Source organism: Leopardus geoffroyi, chromosome D1 (genome assembly GCF_018350155.1).
Source record: "Leopardus geoffroyi isolate Oge1 chromosome D1, O.geoffroyi_Oge1_pat1.0, whole genome shotgun sequence".
Classification (NCBI taxonomy): Eukaryota; Metazoa; Chordata; class Mammalia; order Carnivora; family Felidae; genus Leopardus; species Leopardus geoffroyi.
The window spans coordinates 84569039-84589537 of record NC_059329.1 but is presented as its reverse complement, the minus strand read 5'-3'; the positions used below and the strand labels follow the sequence as shown (position 1 = coordinate 84589537).

Genomic DNA, 20499 nt, shown 5'->3' with positions numbered 1-20499 from the left:
ACTCTGCTTATACTGAAGCTAATATTGCTCCCAGATTTCATTATTATTGTGCCTACAGGAGCATGGCTGAGTTTATTTGATAATCCTCTCCAAATTCAGTTAATTAAATGGAAAAATGTTAGTAAAATCAAACATTTGTTACTATAGTGAAAAGTTTATTTGAACTGATTTTTTCTCCTTTTTGGACTGGTGGTTTTGGCATTGTAAATCTGCCTTCCAAATTCACCCGCAAACACGTTTCTGTGGAAACAGAGCCACAAATAGAAGCAGTGGTTATTGATTTTCTTTGGGGGCTACCAACTGGTTTCTGCAAAACCCTGGAGAGCATATGCCGATTTCCATGTGTATTTTATCCCCTTTCTCTCCCCCTACCCCTTCCACACCTGCACTGCTTTAAAATAATCCAGGCCTATCTATTATTTATCAAAAGGCTAGCTGATAAAACAAAGAAATTCTGATCTCTCCTTGTTATTAGAATCTCCTAGATTCTGCCTCTCCTCTAGCCTGCCTCCCTCTGTTTCCAGGAAGCCCACCCAGGCTCAGGCAGATCCTCCACCTTTGGTCAAACCCTAGTGCTCCATCCAAGATACTCTTTCTCCTGTTCCCCAACCTCTCCAAACTTTGTTCAGTCCTTCATCCTTTCATCTAGGCCCTCCACCTGCTTGTCATGCCCCTCAGTTTTGTATAGGCTAACTCCTACCCATATAATTAATTGAACTTTAGACATTTCTTCCTTTAAGAAGTTTTTCTTGGAGCACCTAGGTGGCTCAGTTGGTTAAGCATTGGACTCTTGATTTTGGCTCAAGTCATGATCTCACAGTTTGTGGGATGTAGCCACAGTTTGTGGGATGTGTTGGGGAGCCTGCTTGGGATTCTCTCTCTCCTCTCTCTCTGCCCTTTCTCTCCCCAGAGCATGCACACTCTCTCATAATAAATAAATAAACATTTTAAATAAAGAGAAGTTTTTCTTGACCCTTCCTTTAGACTAGGTTAGATGTGCCTGTTAAATATCTCTGTAGTGCCTATTAAAATTTCTATAGCAACTGTAACTGGTGATGATAACACTTATGTTGTATTTTAGAAGATTGTAGAAGGTTGAATAAAGTAAATGTTTGGCATAGTGTACTCATTTTCAGTGTGGCTGGGTTTTGTTTGTTTGTTTGTTTGTTTTTTAAATACCACAGCTTTGTTTGTCAAACCAATAAATAGAAAGGTATGCTTTCAAAGTTATGGGGGTCAGAAGTTCAAACCCAATGTGTCTCAAGGGGAGTTCTTGTTCCTTGCTTCTCTTAGCTTCTGGTGGTTGTTGGTAGTCCTGAGATTGTGACTGCATTACTCTAGTCTCTGCTCCATGGGTATATTGCCTTATCCTGTTCTCTGTGGGCCTCTCCTGTGTTTCTCTTATAGGGATATTTGCTGGATTTAGGGCTCACCTGGGTAATCTGGTTGATCTCCTCATCTTGAGATCCTTGACTTAATTACATCTGCAAAGACCTTGTTTCCAAATAAGATAATATTTACAGATCTGGGGATTAAGACACAAAGGACCAGGGGCTATGGTTCAGCTTACTACATATAGTAACAGGCACTCAAACACTATAAGGATTATTAATGAAGATAATAATGAAAACGCCTTATTGATAAATTGGAGGATATCCTCACTGGTTCTCTTCAGACCAGTGTCTTATCTTCATAGGCTGTGTCATGCTAATTCCCACATCAGATACCTCAGTCCTGAAATTATCTTCATTTGAGAGTCCTTTTTGCTACTCTTATCTTACCCATTCTTTAAGGTTCAACTCCAGTCTTAACCTCCTCTACAAAGCCTACCACAATCAATAACAGTGATAATAAAAGCACCTAACATTTATCAAGAGCTTACTAGTTGCCAGGCATGGTAGAAAAAACATTAATTTTCCAAAGGATATCCCCACTGTTCTTCCTTCCTTTGACTGGCTATTACATTTATATCTGTGCCACCATACATATTATTTAATTATATACCCTCAGATTTGCTAATTGTAGACTATGCATGTGGTCTATATATAAATTTTTTATTCTATATATATATATATATGTGTGTGTGTGTGTGTGTGTGTGTGTGTGTACTATTTTACTACTACTGTGACTAACATTTCTTAGAGTACTTACCATGGGCCAAGAACTGAGCTAATCAATTGAATTTTCTCTTTAATCCTCAAAGCAATTCTGCAATGTGTATACTTCCTTTATTCTCGCTTTTCAGATGAAGAAAAGGAAGTTTACAGTTAACTGCCTATTGTCTATCAGTGATAGAATCAGAATCTGAACCAAAGGACTTCAGAAACCAGAGAAACTTATATATTATGTTATATATTTAGTACAATGTCATGTAAAGGTTGGCTTTGTCTTCTCAAGCATTTAGGTAGATTTGAATCTTCTTATGGCCATACTCTTCTTTCTTATAATCATCTGTTCTGATGCTCAGTTCTTGGAATAAAATTTTTGTCTTGTTTTTAAATATACTAAATGTACTGGATGATTTCAAGAGCTCTTTAGCTCAAAGCTCTAAGTTTGGTCCACTTAGCAAACAGGTATTACCTCTAAAGTCCTTTGCAATGTGGATGTAAAGTACTTGAGAGACTCAGCTCAGAATGAGAAAAAAAATGCTCCCTCATCTCATCATCTCCCCCCCCCCCTTTTTTAAATCTGTCCTCATCACAGGTAGGGAGTCAAGGAAATCAGCATAAATTATTTTCCTTCTTGATATTGTAAAGGTCATTAAATTAGGTAGCATTAATAGCATCAGTAGGAGGCTGAGAACTGAAAGAGATACAGACTCTGAACCCTGTGACAAAGCTCTCCAAGCTCTAAGTAGAGGAAGAGAATTGCCTGGTCATTCAAGAATTTGTAGGACTGCTTTATTTGCTACTCTTCAACAGGAAAACCTTTGTCCTTCCATAGTCAGTGATCTAGCAAAATTTCCTTACCATTAATTTCACTCATTAAAAGGAAAAGAAGATGACAAGAAGTTAAACATTATCTTTCTCAAACTACATTCAATCAGTTCTAGTTTACATCAGCTCAGTTGGAGAACAGCAGAATTACGAATTTTAACACAACATCATTAGCATCATTTAGTTTTCTCCAACTTTGATTTTGGTTTAATTTGTTAAGATTCAGTTAATTATTTAGGGAACAGCTTATCTCCTGCTTCCTCTACAGTAACAGAATTTTTTAAAGAAATAAATTCAAAATTTCCCTCTATCTTAATGAAGTGACAATAATGTTTAAATATTATATTAAGAAGTACCAAAGTTTCTGTTAAAATTACCAAGCCAATTGGGAAGATAAAAAAGTAAATCCTTATGCTTTAGAAATGTTTACTTCACCAAGTGGATTTTAGGAAAAAAAACAGTAACCTCTTGTTTTACGGCATTCACTCAGTTCTAAGTGGTGATGACAATGATAGTTAACCACTGTTTGTGAGTGCAAGCGGTGAAAACCTGGTCTTTGAATTTTTCGTCTTTGTGATAATTGATCTTCACAACAGCTTTACGAAGAGACCACTACTTTCTACGTCCAATAAACTGATAAGAAAATTAAAAACCAGAGAAATTATGTAATTTCCCCAGCATCCTACAGGTAATAAAGGATAGTCAGTATTTGACTCTATGCAGAATATGTAAATTACACTGCCAAGTGTACTGTGCCCTCCAACAATAATTGCTGACACTTTTCCCCTTATGAGTAAACATTTTATAAAACTGACAATGTGATAATGCTGAACTTTATCTGAGCCCTTTTGGTTCTGGAAAATAAGAATGGTTTGGAAATCTTCCCACCCTTTAAGGACCACTTTGCACCCTGCACTGGTGTGTCTTGAGAGAAAACCCATTTCTGTCCTCTCTCAGGACTCCCATAAAGTCTGGGATGACTTTCTTGCTTACTTGCCACTAAAAAGTCCCAGGTCCCCTTTTGTTCTTTGAGACATTCCTTATTAATGAATATTCTTGCTATTGTAATACTCTACATAAAATAATCTCCTTGGCTGGTGTATTTGTCTTTCACAGTTTGGTGCTGTAACTCAGAGAGGACCAGATCTCGGTTTTTTGGGTCCCTGTTTACATACCCAGGTAGAGAAGCCTCTGGTACCCCTTTTGTGCTCTGCTCCTGAAGAATGATTGGAGACCCAGTGGTGAGTCTGATTCCTGTGCTATGGACTCATGTCCACAGGTAGCAGGGTAAGGTGCCAGCTTGATTTCTGTGGCCAGTTTCTTATGATTTTGTGGTCTTCTTTTGGTGGTCTCTGTAAAGGAATTAATGATTTATAGAAATCTTGTCTCATGTGAAAGACAGTAAGAGACTCTGGTTTGTTAGTCTTTTCTGTTTGTCTATTTGTCTGAGTTCAAATTAATTAGGAACTTATGCCCACTGGGAAAGGAATAGCTTATTAATGTGGATCAGTGAATTTTGTGTTTCTGTGTTTCTGTTTGACCTGTGACTGAAATTTTATTCTATTTTTATTAAAACATTTATTTATTTTGAGACAGAGAGTCTGAGAGGGGAGGGACAGAGGAATAGGGAATGAGAGAATCTTAAGCAGGCTCCACACTCAGTACAGAGCCCCAACATGGGGCTCAATCCCACAACAATGAGATCACATCCTGAGCCAAAATCAAGAGTCTGATGCTTAACTGACTAAGCCATTCAAGCGCCCTTATGACTGAAATTTTGGAATTAAAGCTATGTTTTCTTTTCTCTCTTTGGATATTTATGTCTGTCATATAGAAAGGCTTTTGCCTTTCATTATATAATATTTCCTATTTTCAGATGGAATTACTGAATTTGATTATAAGACCTCTTTAAGGAGTTCTATTCTGATAGGCTTAGAGGTAAATTATTGCATATATAATTGAATATCCCTAAAATTCCCAGAAATTAAGGAAATTGAATTACTAAGACTTTCAATGTGCTAGATTTAAAAAGTACTTTTACAGAAATAAAATCAAATATTTTACGATTCCAAGCTCACATAATTTAGGCAAATCTTTGGCAAATGACAGTTACATAATATTTTTGGTTTAATAAAAATAGCTATGTTTTCTCTGAGTTATAAGTGTTAAGTATAATAAACAGCAGGTGCAATTCTCATATTGTATATGAGAATGTTACATTTAGAAAGTTTAAACCTAATCAAGCTCATACATCTAATAATAGATAGATATCTATTGATTTTAGAGGCTGTGCTTTTAATCTGTAACCTATATATCACTGTAAGCAAGTGAAATTATTTTTTGCATATATCACATTCATTTAGGAATGAAATATTTAGTAACTTCCCCAAGTGGAAGAGGAGATTATACTAATTTTTTCTTTAAGCTTAATACCAGACCCAAAGTTTCTCACTTGATGGATGTACACTGCCTTACAAACAGGAAAATTAATTGTGTTATTAAGTATGTTATTAGTGCAGGGTCTGTGTTGAGCTGAGTTTGGAGCATGTGACCAGACCACTAACTATATATACATTAGTGATGGTAAAAAGCCATGTGAACAGGAGTTCTCTTGAAAGATTGTGCCAAATATTTTGAATCCATCCTGGATGGAATAAACTGTTTCATATTATCACATATCAAGCCCACTCTGTATGGTGATTTTAAATTTTGGTTAGTAGTACTATTTTAACTGTTTGCAAAGTTTGGAATGTCACCCCTCCTAAGAATCCCTAATTTCCTTTCATCTTTCCTTGCTGAAAACTGCAGCTTTCTGACTATTTCTGCAACATATTCCCAGACTATAATGAACTTTGTAGCTCTAGTTTAGTCTCCTTTTTTATCCTTTTTATTTTTATTTTTTTATTTCATGTGAACCCGAACAAATATAACACTAAGCAATCAAGATATTATTTTGAAGAGTAGCCCTTACATTTTTAGCAATTGTAGTATTCTAAAATAGTTGCTAATATAATTGCTAAAAAAATTGCCCTACCTTTCAGAAATGACTCTCTTCGTGCTTTTAACTAACATAGAATATGCATGTGTAAAGCTATTTTAAGATGAAAGCGATGGTTTGATATTGTCTTAAAAATAACTCTAATTTGGAAGCAGTCAATTTTATGTCACTCTTATTCAAATTATCTGCCTTTAAGTACAGAAGATTTAGTACACTTAGTAAAATTAAAAAAAAAAACATATCTTAAAGAAATCTGCTGTTGTTTAGAAAACTGCATGAACAATTCCCATCTGCAAATGGTTATTTATTACTTAGTTATTTTTAGATTTTTTTTTTTTTGGATGCATCGCTCACAGTAGCCTCTGGGTGCGTTTGCAGACTTTAATAATTAGCTTTCCCATTATAGCTTACACACAACATAGAAGACAACATAAACACAGGATGCATTCACATACGTCAGCATATATTCATACGCAAATAAACAGGTGAAGGAGGATACTTTTCATCCAGACTTTATCAGCCAATGAGATTAGTTAATAATTCCTTAAAAAGCCAAAAATCTTAAAATACTTGATACTAATCAAGGAGCTACTTCTTTGTTCAGGGATTATAGTTTGTTTCTGGGCCATGACTTGTGCCTATAAGCTTTTCACAAGGTTATGAAGTGTTTATGCTCTGAAAATGAAATGATTAGCTCTGAAATACAGTGGGAAAAATATTGTGAAATGTCAGCATAATACTGTCTACTAGTCAGTTGCAACTCAATTGTAAAATAGTTGACATAACCTTTAATATGGAATGTGTAAGCATTTTAAATATGCTAGATACAATGCCAGAAAGGTCCTGTAAAAGTAAGAGTACCAAAGATTTCCCAAGACTTTAATAACAATCTGGCAAGATGCTGTTAGAATTAGTGTGCTGGAGGGGTGCCCGGGTGGCTCAGTGGGTTAAGTGTCCTACTCTTGGTTTAGGCTCAGGTCATGATCTCATAGTCATGAGATTGAGCCCTGTGTTGGGCTCTGCACTGACAGTACGGAGCCTGCTTAGGATTCTCTCTCTCTCTCTCTCTCTCTCTCCCCCCCCTTCCCTTCCTCCTCTTGTGCACTCTCTCTCTCTGCCTCTTAAAATAGGAAAGGCTAGATTCTGCTGTAAGAGTTGACTCCTTCCCCTACTCCCCCAGTTTGATTTTGATCAACACCATTCACTCCCTAGAACAGGCATCACCAAAGCTCATAATAGGCCTCTGTTCTGCATCATAAGAATGTTTACACACCTCTTCCAAGATGCCATCACCCTGAATACCTCTCCTTCTGATTTGGTTAATTGTCAGAAAGCTCTTGTCTAGCACATGCTCCCCCAAAGGGCTAGGGAATGGATAGTAGGGGGCTCTTCTAAGGGTTAAGAAGATAGCCCTGGGCAGAGAGAAATGTTCACAGTTCTACAATCTGAATTCCACTCACATTTACATAAAAGGCGATGATGATTGCTATCCCCAGGTGTCCTGATTTGTAAATGTAGTTCCCAGATTCCTCCCCAGGGTCTGACACTCTGCTGCTTATTCTCTAAAAGGCAGGATGTGCTGTCCTCAGTTACAACTTCTGTTTCATTATAGATTCTCTGGTAGCAAGGAATAAAAAGCCATCCATGGTTATTGACTGAATTTAAAAGGGATTCTGGGGGGTTTGGAACATAGTTTTGGCAGGAAGTATGCCATGACCTCTTATTTTTATGAAAAGGTCTATATGTAGGTATATGGAAAAGTCCCTTGATGTAAACTAATAGAAGTTACTACAAAGGCATGGTGGTGGTAGTCTACAGGAAATAACACCATTCTATACCTAAACCTCACTTGATTCACCTCTGCCCCAGGTTTGCTCCTGATTGGTGCCAAGACAAGGTTGTGGGTGATTTTTATTTTGCACCTAAGTTTATTTGAGTGAGTCTCCCACAATTGCCCTATTTTCCACTTAGGTATAAGGAAAGCAGAACAAAGAGCTAAAAGGAAGACTGTACTTCACTGTGGAAGAGTAGATCTGACAGAGGGGATGTCACCCCACATCAGTGTATCACTGTTCAAGGTGGGGTGCTTTGCTTCAATTAAAGGACATTTTTGATGGATTTGCATTTAGAAAACTATTCAGAGATAATTTAGACTATGCCAACTCAATTTCACTCACTTGGCCTCCGAGATGCATTCATAGATGGAGAGAAAGGGATACCATTGCAGCCAGGAAGACCAGAAATGCTTGTAACTCAGTCTATTTAGTAGATGCTGCCACTGCTGATCTAAGTTTGCCTAGGGCAATGCACTATGCGTATGAACCCCATCTGTCCTGCATGTAGAGATAAAAGAAGGGTTGTGAATCCTTTTATGCAGTGTTTTGTCATAGCCCCTAGTTCCAACTCTTGAGCATGGCATATCCACGTCCACCCTCACTTTCCTTTCCTAAACCATAGTGTGGTCTGCTTATCTTTGCTTATCCTCACAAGTGCCATTCTTGTCCAGTTAGCCTTTGCCTTGGGGCTCCTTCTGCCTTAGGACTTTTCTTTCTAGCTTCACTTACGTTACTGCTTCTCTCTGCCCCTTGTGTGACTTCTACCAGACAGACAGACCCCTACCACCTAAGTATGTTGACTCATCTTGCACCTTCTAGACCACAGGCGTCCTCCCCAGGCAGGTGCAGGATATCCTGCTGCCCATTGTGCCTGGGGCAATGTTGTGATCAGAAAGTCAGGAAGAAAGTAGTCAGTCTTCCTCTGCAGGGATGATGTTTCCTCACTGTCAAAAAAAGTAAATATGCTTTTCTTACATCTTAAGACCTCACCAGTACTGATATGGATAAGATGGAATCAGGAATGGGGAATGGTAATGGACAGTCATTGAAAATCCATGTATAAGGAAAAACTGGCTGAGTGATCTACATTTTATAAGGAATTATATGGGCAGAACAGAACATCCACATCCATAAATTTGGGAATGGGAAGCATGAGATCAACTTTCCTAGGACTTTATTTTCACATCCTTCAGAATTTTAAAAGTCAGATAGTTGAGAGGCTGGGAGTAAGCAGGCAAAAAACCATCTTCTTTTTTTTTCTCCCAACACATGCGCTGAACGTTTTTGGCAAACGAAAGCCAGCCTCTTCCATTATTCATTCATTTTATTACATTCTTATCCAGTGCCTACTCTGGGTCAGGTATTTTGCACTGGTTGCTTGGGATACAGTGCCTATTTTCAAGGAAGGGTTGAAGGCTTCTCAGGGAGACAGAGAAGTAAATAGAACATTGCAATTCACTGGGGATCACAGTCCCCAAAGAGAACAAAAACGTTTATAATGGACTTAGTTTGTATCCCTCAGGGCCTCCTATCTGCTTTGTACAAAGGAAGATCTAATGCTCTTTGCCCCTTTCTATATAAACAAAGACTTCATAGTGTGGTCTGGAACATATGTACCACCACTGAGAGAATTCAAAGCCAGGGAGAAATTATTTGTGGTAAAAGGTGTATTTGGAGATGAGGAGCTTAAAGAATGTTGACTAGTCAATGACTAAGAAAGGTTAGAAAATGAGTTTTTCCTCTCCAAGGAAAATAGATTTCGGGGACTGAGACAAGGTAGATTTTGTTGGTCACAAGCAAAAAATCTTTCTGCTACTGTGTATGTGAATTTCTGGGACTCTTTAAGAGAATTTCAGGGAGAGAAATGAAATGTTTCTCATTTGCTTTATAAAGAAAGGGCAAAGAGGTGTGTGTGTGTGTGTGTGTGTGTGTGTGTGTGAGAGAGAGAGAGAGAGAGAGAGAGAGAGAGAGAGAGAGAGAGAGATGGGTGAAGGCTGGGGAGCAGAATGTTCTTCCCAGTTGGACCCCACCTATCAATCAGATTCTAGTTACTCTTTTTTTTTTTAATTTTTTTAATGTTTATTTATTCTTGAGAGAGAGAGAGAATGAGAGACTGAGCATGAACAGAGGAGGAACAGAGAGAGAGAGGGAGATACAGAATCTGAAGTAGGCTCCAGGCTCTGCTGTCAGCACAGAGCCCAACATGGGGCTTGAACTTACAAACTGCAAGATCATGACCTGGGCCAAAGTCCGAAGCTTAACCAGCTGAGACACCCGGGCGCCCCATATCCTAGTTACTCTTGGTTCACCCTGATGACACATGCCTGCATAACCTTTATTCTCGCCATTGTTCAGACACATTTCCCCTTTCCTGGTCAATCTTTCCTTGCTTCCCCCAATTAGATGCCACTCTATTCTTTGTATCCCCGGAACACCACTCTCATACCTTCATCATAGCACATACCCCCTTGTTTCATAATCTATGTATCTGAAACAGCCATTCCTTTGTGAGGACAAATGGGCACAGAACACATGGTGTTACATCATTAGCACGGGGTCCATCCTGCTTGCTGAGTCTGATGTTAAAGGCCCAGTTCTGTTACTTAGTTAGCTATATAACTTTTAGGCAAGTTTGTTAACCATTGTAAACCTCAATTCCTTCTCCGTAAAATGTAAATAAAATAGTACCTACCATATAACGTGTTTCCTTATGCAGATAAAATTAGACAATACGCATGCAAAGAACTTACACAGAGCCAGGTATTAGGTGGGTACTCGATGAGTGTTACTTGCCTCGATCGAGTCCTCAATAAGTCCTCCTTGTATGACCTGAATGACTGTCTTGGGGAGAGTGGTTTTCCGTCAGCTGTGTTCTCACTGTGGTGCTTTAGTAATTCAGATTCCCGATACCTAAGAAGTACAAAGTATTTATAAAGTCCTCAGACATTTTTAAATCTTAAAATTCTCTGGGCCATGAAAGGAACAAACAAGAAAGGGCACACGGAGACACAATTCATAAAGTTTTAACATGATCCAATTAAAATACCCAAACTTCAATATAGCTGTCATCTTTTGTACTTCATATCGCTCTCTGTTTTCATCTCTCTGAAAGCATTCCACAGTTGCTCTGGATAGGTCTCACAAATCGCTTTTGGGAAACCAGTCCCAAGATCTTGTGTTCTCAGTCCTGCTTTCTACCATCCCAAGAAACATGTTTCTCATGAGACAGCAATAAGCTCAAATATCTGCTTTTGCTATGTGTGAAACTGTACAGCATCTACATCACATTATAGAGGTACAGAGGCAGAGTTCAACCAGAGCACGTGACCACTTTTACTTTTGAAGAAATCTACCCTCCCTACTTGCCTTAATGAAACCTCACTTGAGCCAGTGTGGAGGTACCTTTCTCTCAGTTCCTCCTCCCCTGGTTGAGGCCAGAAGATCACAGGTAAATTTATTCAGGACAAAAATTCAAGGTGTACTAGCTAGAAGAAGTTAGGAAAACCACCACGCACATCAGTTCTTTCTCTCCGTCCCCCCCCCTTCTTTCCTTCCTTCCTTCCTTCCTTCCTCTTTCTTCTGTCCTTTACTTTCCTTCTTTTCTTCTTTCTTTCTTTCTTTCTTTTTCACTGATTATAATGTGAATTTTTTAGCTATTTTATTTTTATTATTTTATTATTTTAAAAGATGAAAAAAAAATCAGACAACGAAAAGAAGTCCTCCAGGTGTCCTTCGCTGAGCCAACAGCAGTTAGGTGAGAGCAGAGCATATCTATAATTCAGCTCGGGAATATTTCTCTTAATAATTAATCGAGCACCACAAAAGGAGGAGGCCCAATAGGGCCATCGAACAAAGCTGCCAGCTGAGGCCGACAGTGGCCGCCTCAGCGCCAAGTGACCCGCCCAAGGTCGGATTTACTCCAGCAGTCCTGGTGTGCGTCCTAGTATTTGTCTGGTCCATCAGAGGGAGCTGGAAAGGTGCCTGGAGACTGGGTGGTTATGTGTGTGTAAAAATTCGCACTTCCACCGCTAACCTTACTTTGAGTGGATGTATGGGAATTGCAATTTTACATCCTTGTCGGGGCATTTCATATGCCTGATGCCTAATAAGCAACCTAGGAGTCCATGCCCCCGCGAGGGCGAGGACGCCGCTGTGGACGCTCTGGCTTGTCCCGCGGGGTACTACGTTTGTTTTTGCTGTTCAGTGAAGGTAGGTGGTGTAGAACTCCGACCTCTACCATAAAGATCTCCCGGGAGCCAAACCTCTGGCCGAGTTGTGTTCTTTTTGCAACAGGTTCCCCGAGGGCTCCTGCACTCTTTCCAGGGGCCTCCGCCCCCGGGCCGGGAGCCCTCTGAGTCTCTTCCACTTGGACTCGTGTCTCTGGTGCGCAACTCTTAAACTGGGCCTGATTCCAATTTCTGCAATCCACCGCTCACCCGGGTCAAGCACACTTTTAAAGTCGGCCTCCTCTGCGCCCTGAGGCCCGACCCCCCACCCCCACCCCCACCGCCGCCGCCAGTCGAGGCAGACAAGCGTCCAATGGAGGGGGAGACCAAGGGGAATCGGCGCGTGTATAGGCGACTGGGGGGCTCCCGATTAGCGGCCTAGCTAGAGATGCACCCAGGCTCCCAACCCCACAAACCCACAAACCCGTTATGCGGGTGCGTGTGTGCGCTGAGCTGTAGAGAAAGCGGGTCAGGGAGAGAAGCCGCGCAGAAGCACCCGGTCGGCGAGCCTGGACCTCCCGTCGAGGTCTCCCCTCCCAACCTCCGTCTTGGGCTCCCGCTCTGCCGTGGGGACCCCGATATCAGCTCCAGCGCGGACACCTCTCCCTCGGAAACTAGGGCTTCGCCTTTGCGGGAGGCGGCCAGGGGCTCCCGGAACCGCTCCCTGTTGCTCCCCGAAACCTCGGCGTCGGGGTCCGAGCTTGGGGGCGGGCGGTGCAGGCGTCGTGACTGCGCCCGCCCCGCGGCGCGGGGAGGTGCCCCAGGCGACCGCCTGCACGCCACACCCTCGGCACGGCCCTGGCCCCGCCCCCGGCCGGCGCGCGTTCCCGGCCAGGGGAGGCGTGTGCTGCTTCTGCAGCCAGCGAGAGAGGGAGAGGGATGGATATTGGAGGAGGAATTTGGGCTTAACAAGTGATCGCTGCTGTCTAGGATTTTCTTTTTCTGGGGAACCTTGACTTCCTTTCCCAATCGTGCCCACCTGTGCTGAACTCCAGAGGAACCAGAAGTGTTGGGGTCTTCCTCGGGGCAGCCCTGATCCCCACCCTGGGCTCCAGCAGCGAGGACTCTGTGCCCTCAGGCAACAGAACTTGTTCCGTGGATATTTTGCAGCTTCCACCTGCCACACCGGAGTGATTCCTTCTACCCCCAAGAACATTCTTCCCCTCCTCCAGCTGTTGCAGCTTGAGGGGGAAAGACAAACCAAGCGGGGGTTTTCTTTATATTTATTTTTCACTCCGCCTGGGAACGGTGAGTATGATACCTCTCTTCTCTTTCCTCCACTCTTCTCTTTTGGCTGTTAAGAAACAGTGGACATTTGAGGGATAAATAATATTGGGGGATGTGGCAGAAGGACATGAATGGAAGGCGGTTAAAAATAAACCAGGAGGTGGAAGAAGGGAGGTGCAGATGCAGCGCGGCGCTCCGGGGGGCCAACAGTTGTTATTTTCCTAACCCCGGGGATGGGGTGCGTGCGCCCTGCCTAATGTGCCCGAGCGGGAACCTAGGTCTGGAGGGGAGGGCGCGATTAAACATGTCGTTTCCCAACGAGGTGGGGTTTAGATTTAGCATCCTTTTGCCTCATCCCAGACTCACCGGTTCTGTTTCTTTGGGAACAGCTGGCGAACGGGTTTGAATTGCTGTCTCCCCCAGCATTTGGATTTGCGTGCCTTTTCCGAGCATAGGGACTGTATAAATGGCGTGCATTGAAGTGTATATTTCTCACGGTTTTGGTTTTTTGATTCAATCTCTCTCTCTCTCTCTCTCTCTCTCTCTCTCTCTGATAGGTTCAGGTACCACCCTAAGCCAGTTGCAGGAATTAGCACTGAGAGAGGAAAACAGCCTCCTTGTTGGGGGGTGAGAGGAGGAGGGGAGGCATGCTTGGCTGTTGTTTGGGGGGGGGGGGCACAGGGATTCGGGAATAGGTAGCCTGCTAAATCCTATTAGTTTAATGGTGTTAAAGAGGAAAGGAAATTTCCCTGCAAAGGTCTCCCCCATCAGGGCTCCTGGGAGTCAGATTGAATAGATTCTCTGAAACAGGAATACCTTGGAAAGGAAGAGAGATTTTTAAATGAGTTTTGCTGTGTGGAAGGTTTGTTTTTTCCTTTTTTTTTTTTTATTCTTTTTCTTTTTTTCTTATTCTTTTCCTTCTCCCTCCTGTTCCCTCCTCGCCCTCCTCTTCTTCTTCTTTTTCATCATCATCATCATCATCTTCTTCTTCTTCTAGGTTAGGGATAGTGAGGTAACTGGTAGCCAATTAAAAGGAAGGTAATTTGCTTTTTGTAAGGTGGGGGAGGAAGAAAAACAAACAAACAAACAAACATAAATACATAAATAAATAAATAAATAAATAAATAAATAAATAAATAAATAAAGTAAATAGTGTAGAGCCAGATGAGGGCAGGTCTCTATCTCCTGCAGAATTGATGGGATATCGGAAGACCTACTAATTCATGACCTTCTGGGAGTCAATTAGTTGGGAGAGGGGTGTGCATAGTACACAAATATACTTTGGTTCTATTGGGGTTTTATTTAATAGTGTATTGTAACGGCTATAATAAATAGTGTATTTATTTAAATAGTGTATTGTAACGGCTTTGAGGGAGTTGGGAAAGAAACTGAGCAAACTCTCAGGCTCTTCGGCCTGTGAAAGTCTTTAAAAGGTGGTGGCCTGACCTTCCAGAATAAATGTAACCCCAGGGTAGTTTTGTAAGTAGAGATTTGGAGACCTTCTGAGGGTAAACATATCAGAGTATTTGATGATGTTAGGAGTCAGGCAAAGGAAGGGGCTTGTCATTTGAGATACCTTCAGAAGTGTATTTTCTGGGTTTTATGTGTCCCAATAAAGCTCACTTCTTGCCCTAGGAGAGTGTGAGATGATTGGGAAGCCCTCTGTTTGCCCCTTCTCTGCTTTGCCACTTCATAAAACTCTGGTAGGGTTAGGCTTCTAGCCTGACAGGATTCAGCAAGAAGCAGCAGGTGGTCAGGAGCTGAATCCTGTTCATAGCTCCAGAAAGCCATTTCTCTTGCTTCCCAAGTGCTTCTAGTAACAGAACCTGGTAGATGCCCTGGATTCTGACTGGCATTATCCTCCCCAAGTCTCTGGGCTACTGTCTGCATTCTTGGAAGTCCTGTTGGACACAGTGAATGCAAAAGCATAGGAGACAGGAGATTGGGGCAGTTTTTACAGGTCTTGGCTGAGGAAATGAATTAGCCTGACCTAGAGAGAGCCAACTGAGAAGAAAGGCCAGGATTACCAAGTGACGGTGGAGCCAGATTGGGGCTGCAAGGAAGACATGATCAGCAAGTGGGCACGTTGGAGATAAAGGTGGGCAGAGAGAGTCAGGGAGAGGCAGAGGGAGTTGGGAGATGGGAGATCATGGATGATATTATGGGGGGAAGTATGACAGGCTGAAAATGAAGTCCACACAAACTGGGATTTAAAACATAAGGAAATAGTCTCTTGAGAAGAGTGTAGGAGGAAGCATTGAGGTGAACACGGAGGAAGCAGCAAGGAGAGAAGATGATTATCAGAGAAGTGGAAACTGGGATTAGCTCCTAGGCTGTGGGTGGTAGAGAGTGTTCTGGAGTCTGGGGAACAGAAAAACAACAACAGGGACATGCTTCAGGGAGTCAAGAAGTGCCAACTTAATACAGGCCATTGATGAGTCTCAAAATGTTTTGGATGTCCTCACATTCTGTCCTCCCCTAATTCAGACAGTATGGTATAAGGACATATACATCTGGGGGTGTGTAGATAGATGATAAAAGCTTAGGTTACCGTCCAGTGTGTATTGATATTCATTATGTCGGTGCTATTCTATCAACATTCATTGTCTCATTCAAACCTTACAAAGTGGGATGGAGGAGGTTGTATTATGACCCACACCTCATAGATGAGATGATTGAGTCTTGTGGAAGTGATGGAGCCTGGATTAAAGAGAACTGGTTTTTCCAACTGCTCTAATCCTGAATCAAGACAGAGAGGGGTGGAAAGGCACTAAATTCAGAAATATTTGATGAGTGGAAATTTTAAAAACTGCCTTGAGATCACTGAATGATGGAAGCAGCTGTAAAGTGACAGCATTATTGTTGTGACATGAAGAAAATGACAGCGAGAATTAAGACCTGGCATGAGTGAAAGGGAGAGCTGAAGGAAGAGCCATGTGGGTCGAGAGTGGAGAGAAGAAAAATAATTGAGTTGCCGTGAAAATAGACTGAGCCGAAATAATAACCAAAGAAGAAGGGAAGAAGGATGGTTTAGTGAGGGAGGAGATTTAACAACCTGCCCCATACTCCTTGGAAATTTGTGGCCCCTTGGTGCTTTATATGGTTTGCTTGAGGACAAGAAAAAGAAGTGTATGGGAAGGAAACGCTGTTTGCTCTTTATGATTTGATTCTTCTTTTTATTTTTCTCCTGTGCTTATTTCCCTTCCTTTTTCAGGTGAAGTACTTCTTCTGCATGATTTTAGCTGAAGGATGCTCTGCATTTCCTTGATTTCTATGGAGACCTCAGAGCTGGGTTTGCTCCTGCTGACACCTCATCTTGTACCTTCTCTACCTCCCAAGGTCTTTGCCTCTTTCAATAGCTTGGCATTGCCCCTGGGTCCAGGAAGCCTATGATGAACTTAAGGGGAGCACCTGGAGAATCATCCTGATAGGCTTTGAGCAGCAATGGCTGGACATACTTCAAGCCACATGTTAACATGGGTCAAGCCATCACTAGAAGGCAAGTGCTAAGACTAAAGGCTTATTTGCATTTTATTTAAATTTGATGGACTGAGCTTTGGACAATTTCCATGGCAGAAAAATATATTCCATTTTCTAGGCACAACTGCTGGCTGTCAGACACTTGCTGCCTTTGAATCTTGCAGCATCATCACCAACCACCCTAGACGTATTTCCAAATTTGAACAGCCACCCTGAAACAGGTGTTTGGGAGACCCCAACATTTTCTGACTTAGGCCTGAGAGTGCTAGGTTGTTTATCTAGACCAGCCAAGCTCCGGAGAGCAATGTTGAATCCCTGGGAACAGAGAGCATGGGGCGTGCTGATTTAAAAACAGAAAATGCAAAGTTGGACTGAAAATATCCTTAGTCTTCCAAGCAATCTGCTTAAGGGTTCCAAACTTACCTTCATTTGGTGACAAAAGAAGCTGCCCTATTTTTCTTTCTTCTTCTTCTTCTACAACTGGAACCAGCCATTTCCAAAAACCACCACCATGGAGGTTGCAATGGTGAGTGCGGAGAGCTCAGGGTGCAACAGTCACATGCCTTATGGTTACGCGGCCCAGGCTAGGGCACGGGAGCGGGAGAGGCTTGCTCACTCAAGGGCAGCTGCGGCAGCTGCCGTGGCAGCTGCCACAGCTGCTGTGGAAGGCAGTGGGGGTTCTGGAGGGAGCTCCCACCACCACCACCAGTCGCGTGGGGCCTGCACCTCCCATGACCCTCAGGGCAGCCGGGGTAGTCGGAGGAGGAGGCGCCAGCGGCCTGAGAAGAGGAGAGTCCACCACCGTCAGAGCAGCTTTCCTCATTGCTCCGACCTGATGCCCAGTGGCTCTGAGGAGAAGATTCTGAGGGAACTGAGTGAGGAAGAGGAAGAGGAGGAGGAGGAGGAGGAGGAGGAAGAGGAAGGAAGGTTTTACTATAGTGAGGATGACCATGGTGATGAATGTTCCTACACGGACCTGCTGCCCCAGGATGACGGGGGCGGTGGTGGCTATAGTTCAGTCCGCTACAGTGACTGTTGTGAACGTGTGGTGATAAATGTGTCGGGCCTGCGCTTTGAGACCCAGATGAAGACTCTGGCCCAGTTTCCAGAGACTTTGTTGGGAGACCCTGAGAAGAGGACTCAGTACTTTGACCCTTTGCGTAATGAGTATTTTTTCGACAGAAACAGGCCTAGCTTTGATGCCATCTTATATTATTACCAATCAGGAGGCCGCCTCAAGAGGCCAGTCAATGTCCCCTTTGATATCTTCACTGAGGAGGTGAAGTTCTATCAGTTGGGAGAGGAGGCCCTGCTCAAGTTTCGGGAGGACGAGGGCTTTGTGAGAGAAGAGGAGGACAGGGCCTTGCCAGAGAATGAATTTAAAAAGCAGATTTGGCTTCTGTTTGAGTATCCGGAGAGTTCCAGTCCAGCAAGGGGCATAGCCATCGTTTCGGTCCTGGTCATCTTAATCTCCATTGTCATTTTCTGCCTGGAAACTTTACCTGAGTTTAGGGACGACAGGGATCTCATCATGGCACTGAGTGCAGGCGGGCACAGTGGGTTGTTGAATGACACCTCGGCACCCCACCTAGAGAACTCAGGGCACACCATCTTCAACGACCCCTTCTTCATTGTGGAAACAGTCTGTATTGTTTGGTTTTCCTTCGAGTTTGTGGTTCGCTGCTTTGCTTGTCCCAGCCAAGCACTCTTCTTCAAAAACATCATGAACATCATTGACATTGTATCCATTTTGCCTTACTTCATCACCCTGGGCACTGATCTGGCCCAGCAGCAGGGGGGTGGCAACGGTCAGCAGCAGCAGGCCATGTCCTTCGCTATCCTCAGGATCATCCGTCTGGTCCGAGTATTCCGGATCTTCAAACTCTCCAGGCATTCCAAAGGCCTGCAGATCCTGGGCCACACCCTCAGAGCCAGCATGCGGGAGCTGGGACTTCTGATCTTCTTCCTCTTCATTGGGGTCATCCTGTTTTCCAGTGCTGTGTATTTCGCAGAGGCAGATGAACCTACCACCCATTTCCAAAGCATCCCAGATGCGTTTTGGTGGGCCGTGGTGACCATGACAACTGTGGGCTATGGGGACATGAAGCCCATCACTGTGGGGGGCAAGATCGTGGGGTCCCTGTGTGCCATTGCAGGTGTCTTAACCATTGCTTTGCCAGTGCCAGTGATTGTCTCTAACTTTAACTATTTCTACCACAGAGAGACTGAGAATGAGGAACAGACACAGCTGACACAGAACGCAGTCAGTTGCCCATACCTCCCTTCTAATTTACTGAAGAAATTCCGGAGCTCTACTTCTTCTTCCCTGGGGGACAAGTCAGAGTATCTAGAGATGGAAGAAGGAGTTAAGGAATCTCTCTGTGCAAAGGAGGAGAAGTGTCAGGGAAAGGGGGACGACAGTGAGACAGATAAAAACAACTGTTCTAATGCGAAGGCTGTGGAGACTGATGTGTGAATCTTGTTCTCCACCTGCTACTGCCTCCCCCCCGCCCCAGCCCCAGTATCTCCAAATATATTTATGCATAGAGAGTGGAGTTATGAAAATGAAATATGCAAACGAATCTCATGCATATAGTAGTACACCATTTAATGGTTATACGTGACATAATTGTTACTCAACTTGTATTACATATCAAATAAATGATACATCTTGGAGAAGAGGGAGGCTAAAATAGGAGCAAATCTTATCTTTATATTTTTTATTAGAATGCAAGAATTTTGCACACTAACTGGAAAAGATGTTAAAAGTAAAGGTGGTTCTGTGGAGAGAAGGTATATGTGTGTGTGTGTGTGTGTGTGTGTGTGTGTGTGTGCGTGCACGTGCACGCACACACACGTGCTGCGTGCGTGTATGTGCAAGTAAATTGTCAACATTGTTAGTAATTGTGCAGTGACGGGAAGAGTTGGCATTTTGAAGTATTTACTATGTAAGAACTAATGAATTTGAGGAGTCATTTATCAGTGCTCTGATAGCATCTCATGTCTTTGGATTCCATAGTTGTTTTTTAAAAATTGTAAGAATTACTGTGTAGGGGGAAAAAAAAGGAAAGTGAATTATTTAATAGAATATAGGTCACAGTTTTACCTTGGATTTAATTAAAGTTTATTTTTAACTGGAAATTAACTTTTAAAAAGGCTTCAGGGGCCTTTAGAAATTGATTATATTTTATTATTAATTTGGGGGAAGATATGACAGCAAATGCCTAACAATAATGGAAGAAGTGAAATCGGAGAAAATGTAACAAGTTTTGTTCACAGATAACAGGACTGGAATTTTTTTTTTTCCTTTGCACTACTTTATATGATGGAGATTGAGAGAGACTTCCTACTGTGAGTGTTTACTAATGTAACAGTTCAGTGACAATCATTGGAAGAATGATTTCTTAGTCTTATTTTATGTTCTCTTCTTTTCTTTGTGTGAGACTAATGGCCACGCAGATAACAGCACATGGTTCCCTTCTTTTAAAATCTAGATAACTGATCTGCAAAGGGACTCTGAAGTAAAATTTAGCAATGGAATCTTTTAGAAATTGGACTGTGACAATGATGCTTCTGAAACCATACTATTTTAATTATTCTTCTGCCTTTTAAATGCAGAATAATTTAACCAAAGTTAATGCATGCACTGAAAGAATTCTTGAAGAAAATAAGATGCCCAGCAGCTACAGTGATTATGGCTTAAGAGCTTTCTATTAAATGTGCAACGTAAATGCTAGATTTATTAAGTTTATTTCTTTGTGCAGCTGCATAAAGGCACAGGGTGGGGATTCACCTCA

The 20499-nt window shown here is 42.4% G+C and overlaps 2 protein-coding genes across 2 annotated transcripts in view; one reads left to right on the top strand and one right to left on the bottom strand.

The window, feature by feature from the left end:
* Positions 1 to 17131, bottom strand: part of LOC123600483 — a 48166-nt gene extending 31035 nt beyond the window's left edge. The window contains exons 1-6 of the mRNA XM_045482526.1: positions 17126 to 17131; positions 16849 to 17017; positions 14950 to 15123; positions 12420 to 13068; positions 10563 to 10679; positions 4112 to 4288 (exon numbers count right to left, since the gene is read on the bottom strand). Coding sequence (XP_045338482.1) covers positions 4258 to 4288; positions 10563 to 10679; positions 12420 to 13068; positions 14950 to 15123; positions 16849 to 17017; positions 17126 to 17131 — 1146 coding nt within the window. The 3' untranslated portion in view covers positions 4112 to 4257. The remainder of the gene's footprint in view (positions 1 to 4111; positions 4289 to 10562; positions 10680 to 12419; positions 13069 to 14949; positions 15124 to 16848; positions 17018 to 17125) is intronic.
* KCNA4 (potassium voltage-gated channel subfamily A member 4) lies at positions 12894 to 20438 on the top strand. Its single transcript, XM_045484839.1, has 2 exons — positions 12894 to 13243; positions 16437 to 20438. Exon 2 carries the CDS (start codon positions 17214 to 17216, stop codon positions 19176 to 19178), a length of 1965 nt encoding a protein of 654 aa, XP_045340795.1. The 5' UTR covers positions 12894 to 13243; positions 16437 to 17213; the 3' UTR covers positions 19179 to 20438.
* Positions 20439 to 20499: the final 61 nt, after the last annotated feature.

Coding starts and splice junctions, on each gene's coding strand:
- KCNA4 (XM_045484839.1), top strand. CDS start 17,214: ATGGAGGTTGCAATGGTGAGTGCGGAGAGCTCAGGGTGCAACAGTCAC.